General features: G+C 41.1%; 1 protein-coding gene across 3 annotated transcripts in view; it reads left to right on the forward strand.

Annotated features, from left to right (window-relative positions):
• The first annotated feature begins 434 nt into the window (after positions 1 to 434).
• Trim33 (tripartite motif containing 33) overlaps positions 435 to 21,704 on the forward strand; it is an 84,830-nt gene continuing 63,560 nt past the window's right edge. For 2 of the 3 annotated variants that reach the window (XM_059265988.1, XM_059265989.1), the window contains exon 1: positions 435 to 988. In XM_059265988.1, the coding sequence (XP_059121971.1) occupies positions 457 to 988 (532 nt within the window). In that variant the 5' untranslated portion in view covers positions 435 to 456. Of the gene's footprint in view, positions 989 to 1,567; positions 1,767 to 21,704 lie in introns of those variants that run through there. The other variant, XM_059265990.1, reaches the window with a different exon arrangement.

The raw sequence follows: 21,704 nt of genomic DNA on the forward strand, positions 1-21,704 counted from the left end.
CGCTTTCCCTCCCTTCTCCCCGCGCCACCGCCCCTTCGGCGCTAGCAGCCAGTTCCAGACCACAGGCACCCAGCTGCACCGACTTCAGGCTTTAAAAGCTCCTTCCGAGCGGCAGAGCCCCGGCTCTGTCGCAACGCACCGCCCCGAGGCGCGGACTGGCTTCGCGGACGGTTCCGCGCCCGCGCCCGCGCGCGCGCGCCCGCCCGCCCGCCCGCCCCGAGTTCCCGCCTCCCTCCGGAGGACGTCGGTGCGTGCGTGCGCGCGCCCGCCCCTCCCGCCGCGCGACGCGAGGGCGGGGGCGCCGCGTGCGCGCGCGCTCTCGTGTGTTCGCTTGCTCGCTACCTCGCTCGCTCTCGGCGGCCGCTCTCGCTGTGGCTGCGGCTGAGGCTGGGGGCGGCGGCGGCGGCGCGAGCGGCGGGCGGCGCGGGGCGGTCCGGCGGGTTCAAAGAGGAAAACATGGCGGAAAACAAAGGCGGCGGTGAGGCAGAGAGCGGCGGCGGGGGCAGCGGCAGCGCGCCGGTAACCGCCGGGGCCGCCGGGCCCGCGGCGCAGGAGGCGGAGCCGCCTCTCGCCGCGGTGCTGGTGGAGGAGGAGGAGGAGGAAAGCGGCAGGGCTGGCGCGGAGGGCGGTGCGGCTGGGCCCGACGACGGGGGGGTGACCGCGGCCTCCTCAGGCTCGGCCCCGGCCGCCTCGGTCCCCGCGGCCTCAGTGGGCTCCACGGTTCCTGGGGGCGCGGCATCGGCGCCGGCCCCGGCTGCAGCGTCGGCTCCGGCCCCGGCCCCGGGTCCCTCGTCGGGGCCGCCTCTTGGGCCACCAGCCTCGCTCCTGGACACCTGCGCCGTGTGTCAGCAGAGCTTGCAGAGCCGGCGTGAGGCGGAGCCCAAGCTGCTCCCCTGCCTGCACTCCTTCTGCCTGCGCTGTCTGCCGGAGCCCGAGCGCCAGCTCAGCGTGCCCATCCCCGGGGGCAGCAACGGCGACGTCCAGCAAGGTGAGCAGCAGGCCGCACCCTGGTGCGGGTCTGGCGACGCGGGCGGGGGTCCTGGGGCTGCTCGGAGGTTGCCGTGCTGAGAGGTTTCAGAGGCGAAAGGCACGGCCCCGGGGACGGTTACCAGAGAAGCTGCACCGCCGGAGATACGGGGAGGCAGAAGGGAGGGGTGCCGGCCGCGAGGGGCTGGGGGAGGGGATGCTGCGAGGGAGGTTTGAGGAGCTTCTGCAGAGGGTGGACTAACAGAGACAGAAAAGGGGTCTGCAAAACCCGCCGTGAGAAGTGTTTTTGGATGCAAGGGCTCTGGTCCGGGAGGATTCGACGAGTGAGTGGCCAGAGAGGGGTGGGGATGGATTGCTTTGGAGAGGGGAATTGGCCTGTTCTCGGCTAGGAGAAAGAACTACCGATTAAATGATAATAAAAGGCATTGGAGACCTTAGGCTGAAAGAAGGCCCCAGATGACATTGCGATGAGGAGCTCGGTAAGTGATAATAGTTGTGAGGGGCCTGCATGGTTAAGGGGAAATCCTTGGATTTGAGGATGAAAGGAACTTGGAACGGAAGAGAGTGTTAGGAAGAGTTGGGCTTACATTATTTTGTTTGTTATGCATTAATAGGCCCAAGTATTCAGGGCACTGTACTAGGACTGAATAAAATACTCAGGATTTCATTCAGTCTGTGTAACCTGCAGCAGTAGAGGTGGCTACCATGGTTGGGCATAATGGAGGGAAGGTCTGGGAAGCTTCCTGGTAAAGGAAGTCCTGGAGCATGTTTCTTGATGAGTGAGTACCTCGATTGGTTGCACAGGGCACTTTCTACAACCCTTTAACTGAAAGATATGTAAGGTGATTGGTGGAAGTTAGATTTACTAATGGGCTCGATAGTTAAGGGATCTACCCTTCCAGTTTCTGAAACTGTTAGGTTTAGATGTGTTATGGATTTGAGATGCAGTATTGGAATTTTCCATTTCCTAGAAAGATCTCTTGTGTACTCTGTAGCAGAATGTAAGTACTCATTATGAAACTATGTTTCTATATCGAAATTAATAAATACATTAATGGGTAGATACATCCTACAATTAAATGAGTTAGGTTTTATGACAACCTTGCTAAAAGGCTTATAATTTCAAAGCTTTTTGAATGACTTTGGAACTGCCAGAAAGGAATTGTGGATTATGCCAAAGAGTTGATTGGGATTTATCCTGTAGACTAGAGAGGACTTTCCTGAAGGCGTCTCTTACGCTAGGCTGTCCTCAAACTCCACATAGTGTCTCGAATGACCCTGAACTTCTGATCTTCTGCTTCCTAAATTCAGGGATTAGCCATGTACCACTACTCCTATGTAGTTCTGATTGTAGTTGGAATTTTCTTTGGGGTGCCAACCAGCTCCAGAATAAAGACACGGAGACTTATTAATTATGAATGTTTGGCCTTAGCTTACTTAGGCTTGTCCTGCTAGCTCTTATAACTTAATTTAACCTGTTTCTATTCATCTACGTTTTGCCTCAGAGCTTTTTACTTTTCTTTCATTCTGTATGTCCTACTTGCTTGCTTCCTCTGTGTCTGTCTGGCCTCTGCCCCTCCCCCAATCCTCCTCCTTACTCTCCCTGCTGGGAAGTCCTGCCTATACCTCCTTCCTCACTATTGGCCATTCAGCTTTTTATTAGACCAATCAGGTGCCTTAAGCAGTCAAGGTAAAACAGCAATACATCTTTACATAGTTAAACAAATGAAACACATCTTTGCATAGTTAAACAAATATTCCGCAACAGCGGGTGATGGAATCCAGGATTTCATTCATGTTAGGCAAGCACTTGACCATCTGAGCTAGCCCAGCTTCTGAAGAGTTTTTCTATCAGGAGGAAAAAACATTCAGATTTGTGATCCAGAAAGATGACGTAGGGCACTGGAGGGACAAGAAGAGGCAAGGCTTCAGGCAGGGGGACCAGTTAGAATCTTGACCATGATCTAGGTGAGAAATTCTTTGGAATGGGCAGTAAAAACTGATACCAGATGTTATAAAAGGGCACATTTGGTATTAGGGTAGGTATTGGCTTTATGAGAAATGCTGAATTTGGGTTTTTTCCCTAGGGTCATTTCCTAAGAAATTGGAGAGATGAATTCTCTTCTCTTCTCTTCTCTTCTCTTCTCTTCTCTTCTCTTCTCTTCTCTTCTCTTCTCTTCTCTTCTCTTCTTTTTTGAGACAGGGTTCCTGTGTGTAGCCCTGGAACTTATTTTGTAAACCGGGATGGCCTTGAACTTGGGACCCTTCTTCTGCCTACTGAATACCAGGATTAAAGGTGTGCACCACCATTGGCCAGCCAAAAATAAAGTTCTTAGCTGAGTGTGGTGGTGTATACTTATAATTCCATCACTTAGGCTGAGGCATGGAGGTTGCTGTTTCGTCCAAGGCCATCCTGATTTACATAGCTCACAATGAAATGCTGTCTACAAATACAACAACAAATAAATTAAAATCTGGGGGCTGGAGAGATGGCTCAGTGGTTAAGAGGTTCCCAGCGCCCACATGGCAAATTCACAACTGTCTGTAACTCAAGATCTGACAGCCTCACACAGTCGTACATGCAGCAAAACACCAATGCAAATAAAAATAAATAAAAATTAAAAAAATTAAAATCTGAGTTTTGGTTGATGGAGATACTAAATGATAATAGGTATAAAGAGGATAACTGCTTATGGCCCTTAAGAGCATAATAGGACACATGAGATTCAGTGTTCTTGTGAAAGCCTGTGTTAGGGGAGACATTTAGAGGGAACCAAAGATGCAAATGTATCTGATTAGCTGAGGGACTGAAGTTACAAAATTGGCTCTCTGAAATTTGTGCAGGAGAGAGAATAATCTGTAAATGCCTTCAATTCTCTTCCCTTTTGTTTTTGAACTAAAATAAGTGGAAAGGAATCAACACAGTCACTTTCTAAGTAATGCTGCTTTCTAAGTAATTTTGTTTTTTGAAGAGAATCTAAAACAAATTGAGTATTAAATCAGCCATTTTTAGGCAGACAATCTAGGAAATATTTTGTCAGTAACTTATATGTGCCCTTTATATTTCATAGCACAGTTAAAAATCTAATTTTTTACTTGCTCATCTCTATTTTCTGTTAGACTATTGCAGAATGTGTGTTCAATAAAGGACTTTTGAGCAAATAAGAGTTATCTAAAAGCCAGGGGCTGGTGGCACATGCCTTTAATCCCAGCACTTGGGAGGCAGAGGCAGGCAGATCTCTGAGTTTGATGTCAGCCTGGTTAACAGAGTGAGTTCCAGGACAGCTAGGGCTATGCAGAGAAATCTTGTTCAAAAAAAAAAAACAAAAAATCAACTTCTTAATGCTTCAACCCTTTAATACAGTTCCTCATGTTGTGACCCATAAAATTATTTTTATTGCTACTTCATAATTGTAATTTTAATACTGTTATGAATCCATAATGTGAATATTTCTGGAGATAGAGGTTTGGCAGAGGTCATGAGCCACAGGTTGAGAAACTGATCTAGAGGGACTGGAGAGATGACTAGTTAAGAGCACTGATTACTCTTACAGATGACCAAAGTTGGTTGCCAGCACCAAGGGGACCCATCAGGGGGCTTTCAACTGCCTGTAACACTGCCTGTAGCTCTAGCATGGACACAGACACACACACACAAATCTTTTAAGATATGAGTCATCTGCAGAGCTTGTTAAATATTGATTTTTGGGATTTTTTTCAGAAATTTGATTTGACATTGACTCCATACCTTTTTTTTTTCTTTTTTAAATAAATCCAGCTCTAGAGGGATTCTTTTTTTTTAAATTTATTTAACTTTATTTTTATGTATATTGGTGTGAAGGTCTCCTGGAACTGGAGTTACAGACAGTTGTGAGCTGCCATGTGGGTGCTGAGAATTGAACTCGGGCCCTATGGAAGAGCAGCCAGTGCTCTTAACCGCTAAACCATCTCTCCAGCCCTGTAACTATACCTTTTTAAAATAGAATTATTTGTGGGGTGTTTTGCCTGCCTGTGTATCTTTGCATGTGTGTGCCTTTGGCCAGAAGAGGACATCAGTTCCCCTAAAACTGACTGTGAGTCACCATGTGGGTGCTGGAAATCGAACCCAGCTCCTCTTGAAGAGCAGCCAGTGATCTTAATAGCTAAGCCATCTCGACATTCCTTTTATTTAATTTATTATTATTATTATTACTACTACTATTTTTTAATTTAACTATACTTTTTTTATTTTCAAGTGGGGGAGGTTGGATTCAGCACCTTTATCATTTAAGGCGAACCTTCTACTACTGATTTTACCTCCACCTCTTGATCTGCACTTTTATTATTTTTTTTTGAAACAGGATCTCATGTAGTCCAGGCTGGTCTCAGACTTGCTTGTATCTGAGTATGGTCTTTAACTCTGATCTCCCAAGGACTAGGATTGTAAGCATGTGCCACCAGATTGGGCTCTGTACATACACTTTTAAAATGCTCCTCATGTGATTCTGGTGCAGGTAATATCTACCAGACTTCGAAGAACTTGGACTTTAAAATTGTAATTTTTATCTTGTGAGTGTTGTATCTGGATGTATATGTGCACACCATGTGCATGCAGTGCCCATGGAAAGTCAGAAGAAGGCATTGGATCCCCTGGAAATGGAGTTATAGGAAGTTATGAGCTGCTAAGTGGATGCTGGGAATTTAACCTGGGTCCTCTACAAGTGCAGTAAGTGTTACCTTGCCTGCTCCTGGATTTAAGTATTTTGAGAAACAAGTTTAATTTAGTGTTAGAGCATTGGAAAATCAAACTAGTTCATACTGGTTGAATCTCAGTAGTGAGCTTTTAAAAGTGCTTTTGTGGTTTAAAAAATGTTTGGTGCCTTGTCAGGTTGTATCAGAAAAGCTTTTAGTAGTGTGTACATTTAAATCTATAATGTAACAGTAGAAATAGAAATTTTATTGATGCATCAGAACAAAGTTTCAGATACCAGGGCCCCCCCCCCCCCCCCCCAGGGTTTCTCTGTGTAGACCTAGCTGTTCTGAAATTTGATGTGTAGACCATGCTGGCCTTGAACTCACCTCTGCCTCCTAAGTGGTAGGATTAAAGGCATGTAACACCAGATAAACTCTTAAAGAGGAAACTTACTTGGGTACATTTGTGATAGCACATTGATGAGGCCTCTGATTCCCTGGAGATGGAGTTATAGGCAGTTGTGAGCCACTTGATGTGGGTGTTGGGAATTGTACTGGGGTCTTCTGGAAGAAGAGTAAGTATTCAGAATAGCTGAGCCGTCTCTTCAACCCCACTTTAATTTTTTTCTTAATTTTAATTTTTGGAGATAATGTCTTGTATAGCAGAGCTTTGAACTCAGTATATAGTTGAGCATGACTTTGAACTTCTGATCTTCCTGCCTCTGTCTCCTGAGTACTGAGATTACAGGGGTGTGCTACTACTCCTGGTTTATGAGGTGCTGAGGATTGAATTTAGGGCTTCATGCTTGTTAGGCAAAAATTTTACCAACTTTGAATTTTAGCCCTGTTTTTCCAGATAGGGTCTTGCTGCTTTGCCCAGACTGTCCTTGAACTCCTGGGCTCAAGTAATTGATCCTCCTGGTTCAGTTTCTTGAGAAATTGGGGTCTTAGGCCAGGGTACCACTTTGCCTGGCTAAACAGTAGTTCTTTTTTTGTTTGTTTGTTTTTTGTTTTTTTTTCAAGACAGGGTTTCTCTATGTGTAGTTCTGGCTGTTCTGGAACTTGCTCTGTAGACCAGGCTGGCCTCAAACTCAAAAAGCTCCGTCTGCCTCTGCCTCCTGAGTGCTGGGATTAAAGGTGTGTACCACTGCGGCCCAGCTAAACAGTAGTTTTTAAGGGGTGGTCCACAGAATATGAGTGCTGTTGTCTTTGAGACCCTTTCATGGTTTGCAGGGTTAAAGCATTTTTTTTAAATAACTACACTGCTACATTATTTGCTTTAGTTAGTGTGCTGACACAGTGGTGGGTAAAATTGCTGGTCCCATAGCATAATATGGTGGCTTCATGCCTTCCTACTGAGCTGTATCTCCTAGCCAGCCTAAGTCATTGTGTCCATACTGCTACTTTGTTAAGAGTTGAGTTGAGTTAGCTGCATATTTTTTTTAAAATGGAAAATAATTTAATTGAAAGTGACTGACAGACGATGTTTTCAGGCATGGGTGTTTGGCAGCCATTATATCAAGAATGAATGAATTGCGCCTGTCACTTCTAGGAAAACAAGTTGCAGTATATGTTTGCCAAGGATAAAAATTGAGCTTTTAAATGAAAATTGGAATTTTGGAAAAAGGGTATCTGTTGCTATGAGCCTGACAGTTTTTTAGTATTTAAATCCTTTTCTGATGAGATTGGTAGAGAGTGTATGTGAGCATGTATTTATATTGGATAATAAAATGTCAGCATTTGGAAGAACTATACAACTCAGTGAATGAATATTATCCAACTGATCAATGTGTAATGCTGTAATAAGCTTAGGAAAGAGATTCAAAGCACAACAGGCTAGAAGGACATAGATTTAAATATGAGAGAAGTAAAAGGTTTAGGAGTCCACATTACGACAGACACTTAAGAAATGTACTTTTGAAGTTTTTCTGTTATGTGAGAGAACTGTCAGTTTTTCTACAATTATTTGAAAAGACTACTAAATGTAATCTTTCCTTTTCTTAAGTATATAGTTATATGAGGTTAGGTTTTTATGTGCTTCAAAGAAAAAAGTCTAAAGACAGATTAAATGAGCTTGGCTTGGTGGTGCATTTCTGTAGCCCCTGCTACTTGAGAACTTGATAGAAGAAGATCACCTAAGTCTACAAGTTCAGAGCCAACCTGGTTTCAATGTGGTGGAACTTTGACTAAACAACCCTGATTAATGTGAAAGTTTATATCAGGCCAACTTCTACTAGCAGACATTAAAGAGGTTGGAAGTAATGTAGGACAATGCCACTCTTAACTATGTGCATATGTATACATGTATGTATTATTTTGGTGGTAGAGATTGAACTCATGGCCTGGAGCATTCTAGACACATGAGTTATAGCTCTAGCTTAATTTTATATATATATATGTAAATATATACACACACATGAAAACTATTTCTGATAGAATTATATTTTGTTATGTGTGTGGTGTGTGTGTTTGTGTGTGTGTTTGTGTGTATGGGTACATGTATGTGCAGGTATATGTTCACATGTGGGTGCCTGCCCATGGAATCCTGAAGTTTATTTTGGGTGTCTTCTTCCTTGAGTACTCCACTTTACTGAGACAGCGTCTCTTGCTGAACTGGGAGCTTGCCACTTCCAACCTATCTGGCTAGTGGTTCCCCTGTTTCTGACACTCAGGTATTGTGATTACTGGCAGCAGTCAGGCATACCCTGCTTCTCCCCCCTCCCCCCTCTCCCTGCCCCCCCCCCCCTTCGTTTTTCAAGACAAAGTTTCTTTGTGTAGCCCTGGCTGTCCTGGAGTTTACTCTGTACACCAGGTTGGCCTCGAACTCACTGAGATCCTCCTGCTTTTGCCTTCTGAGTGCTGGGATTAAAGGTGTGCACCACCTGACTGAACCTTTCTATGTAGACCAGGCGCCCTTGAACTCAGATCTGCCCTCCAGCCCTCTGCCCTTTGCCTTCTGCCCTCCAGCCCTCTGCCCTTGCCTCCCAAGTGTTTTAAAGTGTAGGTTCTGGGGATCTGGACTCTAGTCCTCGTACTTGTATAGCAAATACTTTGTATCCATTGAGCCATCTCCCTGTTCCCTAATGAATTGATAACTATTTAAAACTTTTTTAATATTCTGTGTATAAATAGCTATAATGTAGGCAGAAGTGCTTTGAGTCTTTTAAGAACTAGAATATAAAGATTCTAAGGTCAAAATAAGACTTGATTCTTTAAAGGACAATAAGAAAATGATAATTTACAATTATTGGGACAGTGAGAATAGGAGGTGTCAGATTTGTTCACTTACAGTCTTGAGATTAGGTCTGTCCATCAGTATGCCCCTAGCAGAATGTAAAAATGAAGTAAGCGCTTCTTACCTGGAGTTAGCCTTTTCATAAATAGTTCACCATAGACCTACTGATCTTGTTTTCTTTATGGTTATGACTTTTCCATCACTGTTTTTTTTCCTAGTGCCAAATTCAGAGATTAGGCTGGGATGATGGATAAATTAACCTCTGTCTCTTCTGTGAGTCACAAACTGCCCCTCTGTCCCTAGTCGTTAGACCCAAGGGACAGTGGGAAAGACTGCAAGAATGAATGAACACAGATGCATCTTTTATAGAGAAATGCTTAGTGATGAAAGAGCGGGCACTACATGGTACTAATGAACAACCCCCCAACCCCATATGTTGGGGATCCATCCCATGGCCTTTACATGTTATGTTAGACAAATGCTATACTGCTGAGCTACACCACAGCTCCAGTAATACTTTTTGAATGTGTATATGTGATTTATGTTCGTTCTGTGAATTGTCTGTATGTTTTCTATTTTTCTTCAGACTGCTTATCTTTGCTTTTGCAAGAATTCTCAGTGGATTACGTGTATTTTTTTGTTGAATATGTAAACTGAAGATTATTTTGAGCCTATGTATTTTGGTATGATAACCAGCCTCTAACTAAGGTAGACCTCTTGTTCTTTGTCTTTTATCTTTTTGTGGTTAGCGTCCACTGTTTCTCAAGGCTGATCTCTATGACCAAGAGAACACGACAATTAACAATGACTTCCTAAACAGCGCCACTAGCTGGGCACCAGGTGTTCAATACCAGAACCTAAGGGGGATATTTCTCATTCAAATCACTACACCAACCACACGGGCAACAAGTCACCTACATAAAGCAGAGTGGCCCTTTAATGAAGAAGGGAAATGAGGCTTGAATAGAGTACTCAGGATGTGTGTGTGTGTGAGATGGGGGGTAAGGGAAGAAGAGGAGGGGGCAGGCAGAATTGTGATCAGGAAGGGTTGCAGTGAAAGAAAAGGAAACAAAAGAAATAAAGGAAGAATAGAGTCAGCTGTGGTGGTGTATGCCTGTCACCATTAGTGCTTGGTTGCTTAGTGGCAAGAAGTCAGGTGTTCAACATCATCCCCAAGTACATAGCAAGTTCAAGGACAGCGTGAGCTATAGAAGACCGTGTCTCAAAAAAAGCAAACCCCCAAAATGCCCCAAGAATTTGGCAGTTAGGGCTCAGTGCTTCTAGTGAGATTGTAGTCAAAATTACTAGGTTATAGTTATCTGAAACTGATAAGGCTAGAAGAAGATGCACTACCTCCAAAGTTGCTCACTCATATGGTAGAAAACTTTTTTCTCTATGGGTCCCTTTCAAATGACTATAAAAGAGTGTTCTCACAGCATAACTTTTCCCCAAGAACCAAAGATTCAAAGTATAAGGAAAATAGTTGTGTGCCTTAAATGACCTGGCCTGAGTCACAGCAAAATTTCTTAAATAAAAAAATGAAAATGCCCTTAAGGTCTACTTCAGAGGCTGGCTACCATACCAAAATACATAGGCTCAAAATAATAAACAAGGTAAATTTCTGAGTGTTTTATTTCTAAGCCAAGCAAGGAAAGTCCTCTACATGTGGGAATTATATTAAATCTTCCTCAGTTGAGCAAAATGTTCCAAATTATTCTACAAATATTTCCATTCTTTTTTGTTTGTTTGTTTGTTTTGACATGGTTTCTGTGTAGCCCTGGCTGTCCTGGAACTCTATAAACCAGGCTGACCTGGAATTCCAAGATCCACCTGCCTCTGCCTCTTGAGTGCTGAGGTTAAAGGCATGTACTACTACTGCCAGGCCTCTATTCTTATTATTATTTAAGTATTACAAATAATTTTACTAGGCTGTTTTATTTTAAAAAATTTTTCAATAAAAAATTATAGAAATTTTCTTTTGTTATGTAAGTTCCTTTCATATCCTTGATATTGTCTTAAAGCCTAAAACATTTGCTCTACCCTCTGATACCATGTCCCCATGTTTGGATTTGGTGGGAAGTATTAGGTAACAGTTATGAGTCAGGTTTCAAGAAGTGTGTTTGCAGTGTAGTATGTTATGCAGGATTTGAAAGAGATCACTCACATTTTTACTTGAAACGTTACAAATGACTGCTGGTATAAAATTTTTGGAGCACTTTGGCCTGTTATGGTTTATTAATAGAATGCTAATATCAAAACTATACAACATTTTTTAGAAACAAGTCTCACATAATAAGTACTAGTGTACAGGGTGAATGTTATTGAAGAAAACATTTACCCATTTTTATATGGAATACAGTAGATAAGAGGTAGGGTGCTTAGAATTTCACTGTGCTTGTACTTGTAAGTCTGAGGAATCACAAGTAACAAAAGCACTGCATTTCAGTGTTATCAGGATATTAAGTTTTTTGTTTTCCACTCAGTATTACCTTCATGTATTGTGAAGCATATTATGGGGGTGGGGGATATGTAATAGACCTTGAGCCCATTGAAACTTGCTGAAGTGATTCATGATCAAATCATTTAAAAAATGGTGCAAGATATTTTGTAACAGTAAATCAAATATTTATTGAAATGTTCAGAAGTAGAGATTAGTTATGGCTGAAATTAGCTGCTTCTGCCCATATGTTGGTTTGGAGATGATCCCTTTTTCTCATATGCATATTATATATGATTGATTGTGGTCTGTATCCTTTCACTTGTAGCTCAAACTGTTCTTACATCTGTCCAACTTTTTCTCTTGTTACATCTATCCATCTTTTTCTCTTAATATTGTATGCCCTCAAGATAGATTGTCTGAATTAATAATGGCAGGAAAAATTAGCTGTGGACAGTGAATTATTTGAATATTTCCCTTGAATTCATCTAGACCACTTTGTAAAATAGCACGAAGTCCAAGCCAGATACGGTATTGCTTGTCTATAATTCTAGCACTTGGGATTTTGAATTTGAAGCCAGCTTGGGTTACATATAGCATGTTCCTCTGAAAACAAAACAAGGAAATGATCAGTCTCAATGTAAAACATTTTCATGATACCTTATTGCTTATAAAGATCTAAAAGGTACAGTAATGTTATTTTTCTAGTGCTAAGAATCAAACCCAGGACTTTCCATGTCAATGAACCGTCTCTTCCCGTACACTCATTCATTCCCCCTTGAAAAAAAATGCCAGGTCTCACTGTAAGTCCACTCACTTTAACAAACAAGGCCACTGAGGTAGATTGATAAAAGTCATACTTAAATACGGCTTTTTCATGTTGGAGATACTAACCTATAAAATATAGGGAGTAATGAAGAAATCCAGCCTGAAATTGAGAAGCGGGTGTTGGAGCGAAGTTGCAGACACTTGTGAGTTGTCATGTGAGTGGGGATTGAATCCAGTTCCTCTGAAACAACAGCCAATGCTCTTACCCATTTAGCCATCTCCATCCCCTTAGTTTGATTTTCTAACTTTGAAGTTTAAGTACTTAAGTAAATGTTTCCCTTTAGAGGGTTTTCAGTAGCTGTATTGTAATGTACTGATGTTATTTGTATGTGTGTGTTTATTTTTATGTGTGTCTGCAGTACTTAGAAGTCAGAGGTTGATGTCAGGTCTTCCTAAATTGATTTCTGGACCTGATTTTTTGAGAATGGGTTTCTTTGTTCTTATTTATTTATTTATTTATTTATTTATTTATTTATTTTTTTGTTTTGTTTTTTTTTTTCGAGACAGGGTTTCTCTGTGTAGCTTTGCGCCTTTCCTGGAGAGAATGGGTTTCTTATTGAACCTGATTGAGTTAGACCGGCTGTCCAGCAAACCCTAAAAATTTTTCTGTCTGCCTCTCCAGTGTGCATCACAGTGTGCAGCCCATCTTTTTTTTTTTTTTTAATCTGGGTGCTGGAAATTGAACTTAGATTCTCCAGCTTGGTCATAAGCACTTTACCCAGTGAGCCTTCTTCCCAGCGCTGTAATATGTTATTAACAACAAGCATCAGGGGGCTGGAGAGATGGCTCAGCAGTTAAAACACTGACTGGTCTACCAGAGGCCCTGGTAAATAAGTACTTAAAAAAACAAGCATCATTATAATCATCAGTATTTCACTGTGCAAGAAACAAATGCAAACATATTTTCAAATTAATATTTGAATCTTGTAGTCCTGTTTGGAAAGTGATTGGAACGTCACACTAGTTAGTGGTGTTTAGGTCTCAGAATTTACATAAGCCCTTTTAATTATAGGTGTCTTCAGTATGACACTAAATCTTTGTGTTGGGTATGTAATAGTGTAGAATATTAAAATTTAAAAATGTTACGTGTGTGTGTGTGTGTGTGTGTGTGTGTGTGTGAGAGAGAGAGAGAGAGAGAGAGAGAGAGAGAGAGAGAGAGAGAGAGAGAGAGATCAGATGGCAGGGTGTGTGTGTGTGTGTGTGTAGAAAGTAGTAGAGGCTTTGTTGAGGCAAGAAGACTTACAGGTACCGAAGGCTGGAGAGTTTAGTTAAACTCTTAAGCTGTTAAAGCACTTGATACTCTTCTGAGGCCCCAGGTTTGAGTCCAGCACCTACATGGCAGCTTATAACTGTCTGTAATTCCAGTTCTAGGGGACCCAAAACCCTCTCCTGGTCTCCATGGTTAATGAGGCACACTCACAGACATACATCAGGCAAAACACCCATACACACAAAATAATAAAAGGAAAAAGACACTCCACATCTTAAAAAAAGAAAGAAAGAAAAAGACACCCCACACCTTAAAAAAAGTTTCAGAACACTATGGATTCAGTTGCATTGGGCCAACAGTACATATTAAAAAGCTTCTTAAAAGATTGCATAGAATAGTACTGTGATGAATGTTGGTGAAAATGTGACCAGAGCTTTGCAGAAACCTATGTTGTATTCCTTACAGGATTAGTTCAGTATTTTTTAATTTTTGTTTACAAGCAGCTTTATAGAGATAACTATCCTACATAATGAGAGTTGTCAATGCAAATAAAGTCAATGTAAGTGGAAACACTTCACTGAAGACTGTTTGATCTGATATTAATCTAGCCACTCTCAAAAAAATTTTTTTTTTTTTAATGAGATGTAGCTCATTGGAAAGGGGCATGCTTCACTTGCCACAAGGCCCTAGAAGTTCAGTCCCCAGCATAGTAAAAACAAACCTTAATTGTAGGCTGAAGATAAGGCTCAGAGGTTGTGAGTCACCATGGTGGCACCAGGAACCGACCCCAGGTCCTCTGCAAGAACTTCACTGCAGAGCCATCTCCCCACACTGCCTGTTTTTAGAGGGTTTTCTGGGTCCCTTGATGGTTTTTCACTGCATATAGATATATGTTGTTATCTGTATGCCAGTGCATCTGGCCCACAATCCTGTCTGTCCAGCCATTCTGGGGACTGAACCTTTGGACTCGTGTGTGCTAATTATGTGCTCTACCTCCAGCTTACTACATTAAAATTAATGTATTGATTCTTTCTTCTTTTCTGCGCACACATTTATTTATTTATTTATTTATTTATTTATTTATTTATTTATTTATTTATTTATTTATTATTTCTGTCTTAACGTAGCTACTCCAGTTTTCTCTTTAAATTTCATGAGTATGGGTGTTTTGTCTTTCTATATATCTGTGCATCGGTTGTGTGCCTGGTGCCCACAGAGTACAGAAGAGTGTCAGATCTCTGGAACTAGAGTTTCGGAGGAGAGTTGGGAGCCACCATGTCGGTTCTGGGAATCAGACAGACCCAGGCCCTCTGGAAGAGGAGCCATTTTGTTTTTTCTTATTTCTCATGTATCATATGTACCTCTTCTAACATTACTACCTGCATTTATCTGGTTTGGTTAATTTTTTTTGAGACAGAGTCTCATGTAGCCCCCAGCTGGCCTCGAACTTACCATGTAGCTAAGGATGACTTTGAACTTTCCTACCTCCCCAAGTACTGATCATTCTCACTTCTAGTACTGTCAGTTGTTTTTTACTGATTTTTGTTTAGTGATTTGAGGGAGTCATTTTAGCAAAGTCTGTATTCTGCTGTCCTGCCTCTGTGTTTGAACCATCGGTTTGAGAGATGTTCTGGCCCCAGGAGGAGAATGCTTTTTTGTGGCCTGTCTTGTCAACTGCAGTTTCATTTGTTCTGTGGAGTTGCCATCTTCGTCTTAACTGTTTGCTACCAGAATTTCTTGTTTTTAAGAGTGTTCTTAGGCTTCACATTTTCTTTGTTTTGTTCCAAATAAGGTCATAGTTCTTTGTTCTTATGGTCTTCCTTTTCCCAGATTGTGTGTGTGTGTGTGCATGTGCACATTAGTTCTTACAGGCCCCACTGCATGTGTATGAAGGTCAGAGGACAAGGACAGGACAACCTTGGGTATCTGTCCTTGCCTTCCACCTTTTTGTGACAAGAGTCTCTTTGTTTTGTCACTGAATGAATATGCAAGCCTAGCTGGCCTACCCATTTGCAGGGATTCTTCTGTCTCTGCCTCCCCTCTTGCTGTAGTAGCACTGTGATTATATTAATTACACACTTGGGTTTTACATGTGTTCTGGGGATTTGAATAAAGATCTTCCCATTTGGGCAGCAAGTTCTTTACCCCCTGTTCCATCTCAGCCACCTGGGCAGATTCTTTGAGCCTCTGCTCTGGAGTGCTAGATGAGAACAGTGGCTTACTTCTTGGGATGATGTGAACAGAATGTTGAGAAGACAGGAGCCATAGCTATTGATTTCATTGGCTTGACCTTCCTGGAATGAATTCTTGGTCCTACAAGTGAGCTGTCTCATCTTTTGGTCTGCAGTGCTTGGGACAGAATCTTTGCACTGGGAGTTGGGGTTGGGAAAGAAGGAAGCTCCAGATCTTTGGCTACACTGTCTTGGCTTTGGATGTGAAATTCAAACATGGATGGGATAAGAAATGCTTGTGGTTGTTGCTTCCTGGGGAGGATAATGTTGTCCTTGACCTGTGTTTGACCAAAACCAAAAAATGTCTTTTTGGCTGTTTGACCTTGACCCAAAACACAAAAATGTCTTTTTGAGTGTGTTCATCTAGAATGTTGCTTTCGTTATTCTGATAGTAGGAGAGGTTGGAGAGTGGGTCATGGTTCAAGTGCCATAGACTTTAGTTTTTATTTTGTCTAGTCGGCCAGTTTTAATTTGTATTTGGAGGTGTTTAAGTTACTTAGCTCTATGTAAGATGATTATTGATGTGTCACAGCTTAAATATGCCATACATTGTATCTTTCCTTGATGCTTCCATGTGAGTTACCTAAACATTTTTAAGATTACATATTTATTTATGATTTTATGACTTACTATGATTTTATGTAGTGTTTTGACTAGTTTCTTTGAGACAGGGTCTCACATTGTAGCCCTGGCTAGCCTGGAACTTAGAGAATCTGCGTGCTTCTGCCTCCTGAGTTAAAGATTTGTTTTTTAAATTAGTGTGTATGTGTATGTGTGTGTGTGTGTGTGTGTGTGTGTGTGTGTGTGTTTGCATGGGTGTGTACACATAAGTGCACATAGAGGCCAGAGATGTCACATTCCCCTAGAGCTGTAGTTGCAGGTGGTTGTGAGTCACCCTATATGGATGCTGGGAGTGGAGCCCTGCAAATGCAGTAGGCACTCTTAACAACTGAGTGTTTTTTCCAGCTCAACTAGTTTCTTAATGTTTGTTCTAGATAAAATATCGTCTGTAATTTTTAATTTGTTTTTGTTGGTGTTTTGCCATGTAGAGCAAGTTATAGAAACTTCAGGCTGAATGTGATGACATACCTGTGATTCCACGTATAGCACTTGGAAGGCTGAGGCAGGAGGATTAACAATTCTAGGCCAGGCAGGCCTATATAGTGAGACCATCTCAAAAAACAGTTTTCTCTGAAGCCATCACATGTTAAGTAGTGATTTTGATCTCAATTGTTTTTCGTCACTAAAATTAGACATCTTTAGGTTCAGTGAGAAACCTTGTCTCAGAAGGTAGAACGTGCTTACATACCCATGCACAGGCAAGCTCAACTCTACATGCATGCATACACTTTTGGGCACTTGCTCCCTTGTGCATGCACTTGTACATAGATCTCAGCCTAAGCACAAATGTAAGGATTTAGCATGTGTGTATGCTGGTACCCGATGAGGTGAGAGGTGCCATATCTCTCTGGAGCTGGAGTTAGAAGCAGTTAGAAGCTGCCTGACATGAGTGTTGGTAACCAAGCTCAAGTCATTTGCAGGAGCAATACTTGCTGTTAGTTGCAGACTGATTTCTAGTACTTAAATAGAAATTTAAGGGAACTCCAATTTTGTTAAAAGCCTGCCGAAATTTAACAGGAAACAAATCATTTAATTTTTGTCTATCAAGCTTAGTCCTTTAAAAATTTTATTAAGGCCGGGCGGTGGTGGCGCACGCCTTTAATCCCAGCACTCGGGAGGCAGAGCCAGGCGGATCTCTGTGAGTTCGAGGCCAGCCTGGGCTACCAAGTGAGTTCCAGGAAAGGCGCAAAGCTACACGGAGAAACCCTGTCTCGAAAAAAAAAAAACAAAAAAAACAAAAAAAACAAAAACCCAAAAAAAATTTTTATTAAAAGTAGAGTAACATTTTGAGAAAGTGTAGTTGCTTTGATAATGAAGTATGAAAACCCATATAAACATTTCAATTATGATCAACCTTATTTTGTATAAATCATGTAAGACCTATTTTCTGTAACCCTCATAAATTTATATCTATACTCTGAAGAAATTATGGGTGACATTAGTAGATCTAATAACATGTTAAATCTGTCAGATACCTATAGCATTATATTACAGACATAACATTTTTTTGTAAACATAGTCTAGTGATCTAATGAATAGATTTTAAATGTAATATTGCCTTTTTGTGACAATACTGATTTTATCTTGATAACTTTATGGTATGCTCACTAAATACTAAAATTTCAAACTCTGTAACATTTATAATGTGTTAACTATCAGCAGTGAACTAATGTTGAACAATAACTTCATTTTTTTCAACAGCAAAATTAGCCTAGCTCAACATTGACAAAGTATATGGAAATTTAATGTTTTTTAACCTTTTATGTGTATGGGTGTTCTGCCTGGGTGTATGTCCTGGGTGTGGGTATGTGCACTATGTGTGTACAGTTCCTGTGGAGGCCAGACGAGTGTGTTGGATCCCCTTGGACTGGAGTTACAGACAATTCTGAGCTGCTGTGTCAACGGAGAATTGAACCTGAGTCTTCTGGAAGAACAACTGCTGAGCCATCTCTAGTCCAGTTTTTGTTTTCTTTGAGACCAGTTCTCTCTATGTAGTCATGGCTATTCTGGAACTCACTATGTAGATGAGGCTATCCTCAGACTCTCAGAGATCTGCCTTCATCTGTCTCTTGTGTCCTGGGATTAAAGGTTTGTGCCACCATGCCCGTCTTGGACTTAACTTTTTAAATTTACGTTTTAGTTTGTCTAGCTAGAAAGCAATTCAGAATTTTTTTGAAACACAAGATACTAGGTGGTTCTTTGGCAAAGCAACATAGCTCTTCTGTTATAGAGTAAACTTGCCCGTATCCCAGATGTTACTGTTTTTTAGTGATGATGAGATACTTTTGTAATTCTCATTATGAAAAATAAGTTTAATATAACAAACATATCTTTCATTACATATATATGACAGCCTTAATAAAAAGAAAATCTCACATTTACCACTTCTATATTAAGACTGATTCTGGAAAAGAAACCCATATCTATTGTCTAATAGAAGTATAAAAGGGGCCAGGTGGTGGTGGCTCACACCTTTGATCCCAGCACTTGGGAGGCAGAACTCTGTGAGTTCAAGGCCAGCCTGGTCTACAGAGTGAGATCCAGGACAGGCACCAAAACTACAGAGAATGTTTTCTTGATGATAGTCACTTCTGCTTGAGGTGAGATGGAATCTCAATGTAGGTCTTTTTTTTTTTTCTTTTCCATTTTTGAGTAGGAATACACATGCATATGGATGTCCGAGGTGGATGTCAGAAATCTCGGTGGCTCTTCCGACCTTATTCATTGAGGCAGGGTCTGTCTCTCAGTTAAACCAGAACTCATTACTCTTGCTAGCTAGCTTGCTCTGGGGATCCCTTGTCTGCTCCTTCAGAGGCTGGAATTACAGACAGCTTCAGTGTCCACCTCACCACCTGGCATTTACATGGGTTCCGGGGATTTGAACGTCAGTCCTCACACTACAGAGCAAGCACTTTAATCACTGAGCTATCTTCCCAGCTCTTCCATATAATTTCTTTCTTTATTTATTTATTTAAATTCTCCCGAGACAAGGTTTCACCATGTAGCCCTGACTGCCCCGGAACTCGCTTTGTACAATAGGCTGGCCTCGAATCAGAGATCCAAGTGCTGGGAATAAAGGTGTGCACCACCACCACTCCGGCCCTTTGATATAATTTTGATTTGCATTTTCCTGATGGTTAAGGATGCTGAAAAAATTATTTTAAGTATATTATAGGCCATTTTTATTTCTTTTGAGAGGTGTCTGTTCAGTGCATTTGCTTATTGTTTTGATTTTATTTTGGGTATTTAATTTTCTGAGTTCTTTATATATACTAGTATTTAAAAAATGCTTACATTTAGTTTAAGTGTGGGTTCAGTGGGTCAAATTTAGGTCTGGTTTGCATAGCAAATGCCTTTGCCAGATGAGCTATCTTGTAGAATTAAATTAATTTTCTATGGATGAATAATGTTTCCTGCTGTATTTGTGTGTGCATGATATGTGTTTATGTGTGTTTACCACATTTAAAAAAATCTGTTCACCTATTGATGGACACCTTGTTTTTTTTTTTTTTTTTTTTTTTTAAAGATTTATTTATTTATTATGTATACAGTGTTCTGTCTGCACATATCCCTGCAGGCCAGAAGAGGGTGCCAGATCTCATTACAGATGGTTGTGAGCCACCATGTGGTTGCTGGGAATTGAACTCAGGTCCTCTGGAAGAACAAACAGTGCTCTTAACCTCTGAGCCATCTCTCCAGCCCCCGGACACCTTGTTTTATTCTATATGTTGGTTACTACTATAGACAAGGGGAATTTTCAGATATCTCTAGAGCGTGCTGATTTTGTTTCCTTTGAATATATACCTGATAATGGGATAGCTGAATTATGAGGAACTGTTATTTTAGTTTTTCAGAACTTCCATACTGTTTTGTATTATTGCTGTGCTAATTCTACATCCTCACCAACAGTGCATAAGAGTTTCTCTTTTGCTTCCCCAACAGCATTTTTATTCTATTGTCCTTTTGATAATAGCCATTCCAACTGGAGTAAGATCATAACTCATTGTAGTGGTGTTGGTTTGTATTTCTTTGATATCAATGATGTAATTTTTTCATGACATTGTGTGTGTATATGTGTATATGTGTGTGTGTGTGTGTGTGTGTGTGTGTGTATGTGTGTGTGCGCGCGCACATGTACTTGTACATGTATACAAATGTGGGTCACGGGGATTGAATTCAGGCTTTTGGGCTTGCAACAAGTATTTTTACTTTCTAAGCTGTTTTGCCCGTCCTTGAACAGTTTTTATATAGTTGCTGACCATCTGTATGTCTTGAAGTATCCAAATCACTTTTCCATTTCATTGATGGATGGGGACTGATTACACACTAGGCTATCGCTGTGTTTCTGAGCTTCATCCTTATCCTCTATTTACCCTTTTTTAGTTTGGATTATAACTGCTACTGGCATTTGCTGTTGTTTTACATAGGTTCTGAGTATTAATTCCTACTCAGATGATTAATTTGTAAATATTTTTTTCTATCCTGAAGATTGTTTACTTTGTTTCCTTAATTATATAGTTTCACTTTTCTGTTTTTGTTGCCTTTGCTTTTGAGTCTTCTATAGTTATGTTTTGTAATTTGACCTTCCTGAATAATTTACTTCTGTTGCTTTTCTATTTTAACATCTTTCAGTTTTTAAAATGTAGAAATCATTTATTTCATTCTTGGAGAGCTTTTTCCTTTTAATTGAATTTCTCTGAGTTCTTAATTGTGCTGCTGCTGCCACCACTGTAGTCTCCCCTCCCTTTCGGTTTTTACAGCAGCCCCTCCTCTTCCTTCTGCCTCTCTCCATCCTTCCTTCCTTCCTTCCTTCCTTCCTTCCTTCCTTCCTTCCTTCCTTCCTTCCTTTCTCTTTCTTCCTTTCTTTCTTTCTTTCTTTCTTTCTTTCTTTCTTTCTTTCTTTCTTTCTTTCTTTCTTCAACTCAGATTTTCTTTTGTTTCTTCCATTAGTTTATGCCTCAGTAGGAATTTCCCAGCCTGTTCAGATTGTTCAGCTTGGTTTCCCTCAAGTTACCGAATCTCCTTAAATGGGATATACTTGTTCTTTGCTTATTCATGAGTGTGACTCCCTTTACAGGATCAAGTTGGTGCATGACTTTGTAGTTATTGGTCAGTGGTGAGCCAGCAGACCGTGTTAGACACGATACCCTTTGTTTCAGTTGCCCTATATGGACTACATTTTCAAATTAAATGTTGTATCCCAAGAATAACAGATCCTCACTGTTCCTGGTCGGCGAGTACAAATGGGGTTGGAATAGACCTCTCTTGATCTTTTCATAACTGACTGAGTCTCTTAGTACAGAATTCAGATGGCCTTAAAGGAGTCAGTGAATAAGCAGATGCACTGGATCCTGGCAGCGGTTGACTCCCCTATCTTCATGGTTACGGCTGCACAGTTCCTTGGGTCTGTGCAGTTCAATACCTCCTTCCTGCATAAAGAGGAAAAACATCTAGTTGTATGTAAATTCGCATATGCAAGCATCT

Source organism: Peromyscus eremicus, chromosome 6 (genome assembly GCF_949786415.1).
Source record: "Peromyscus eremicus chromosome 6, PerEre_H2_v1, whole genome shotgun sequence".
In the NCBI taxonomy this organism is placed as follows: domain Eukaryota; kingdom Metazoa; phylum Chordata; class Mammalia; order Rodentia; family Cricetidae; genus Peromyscus; species Peromyscus eremicus.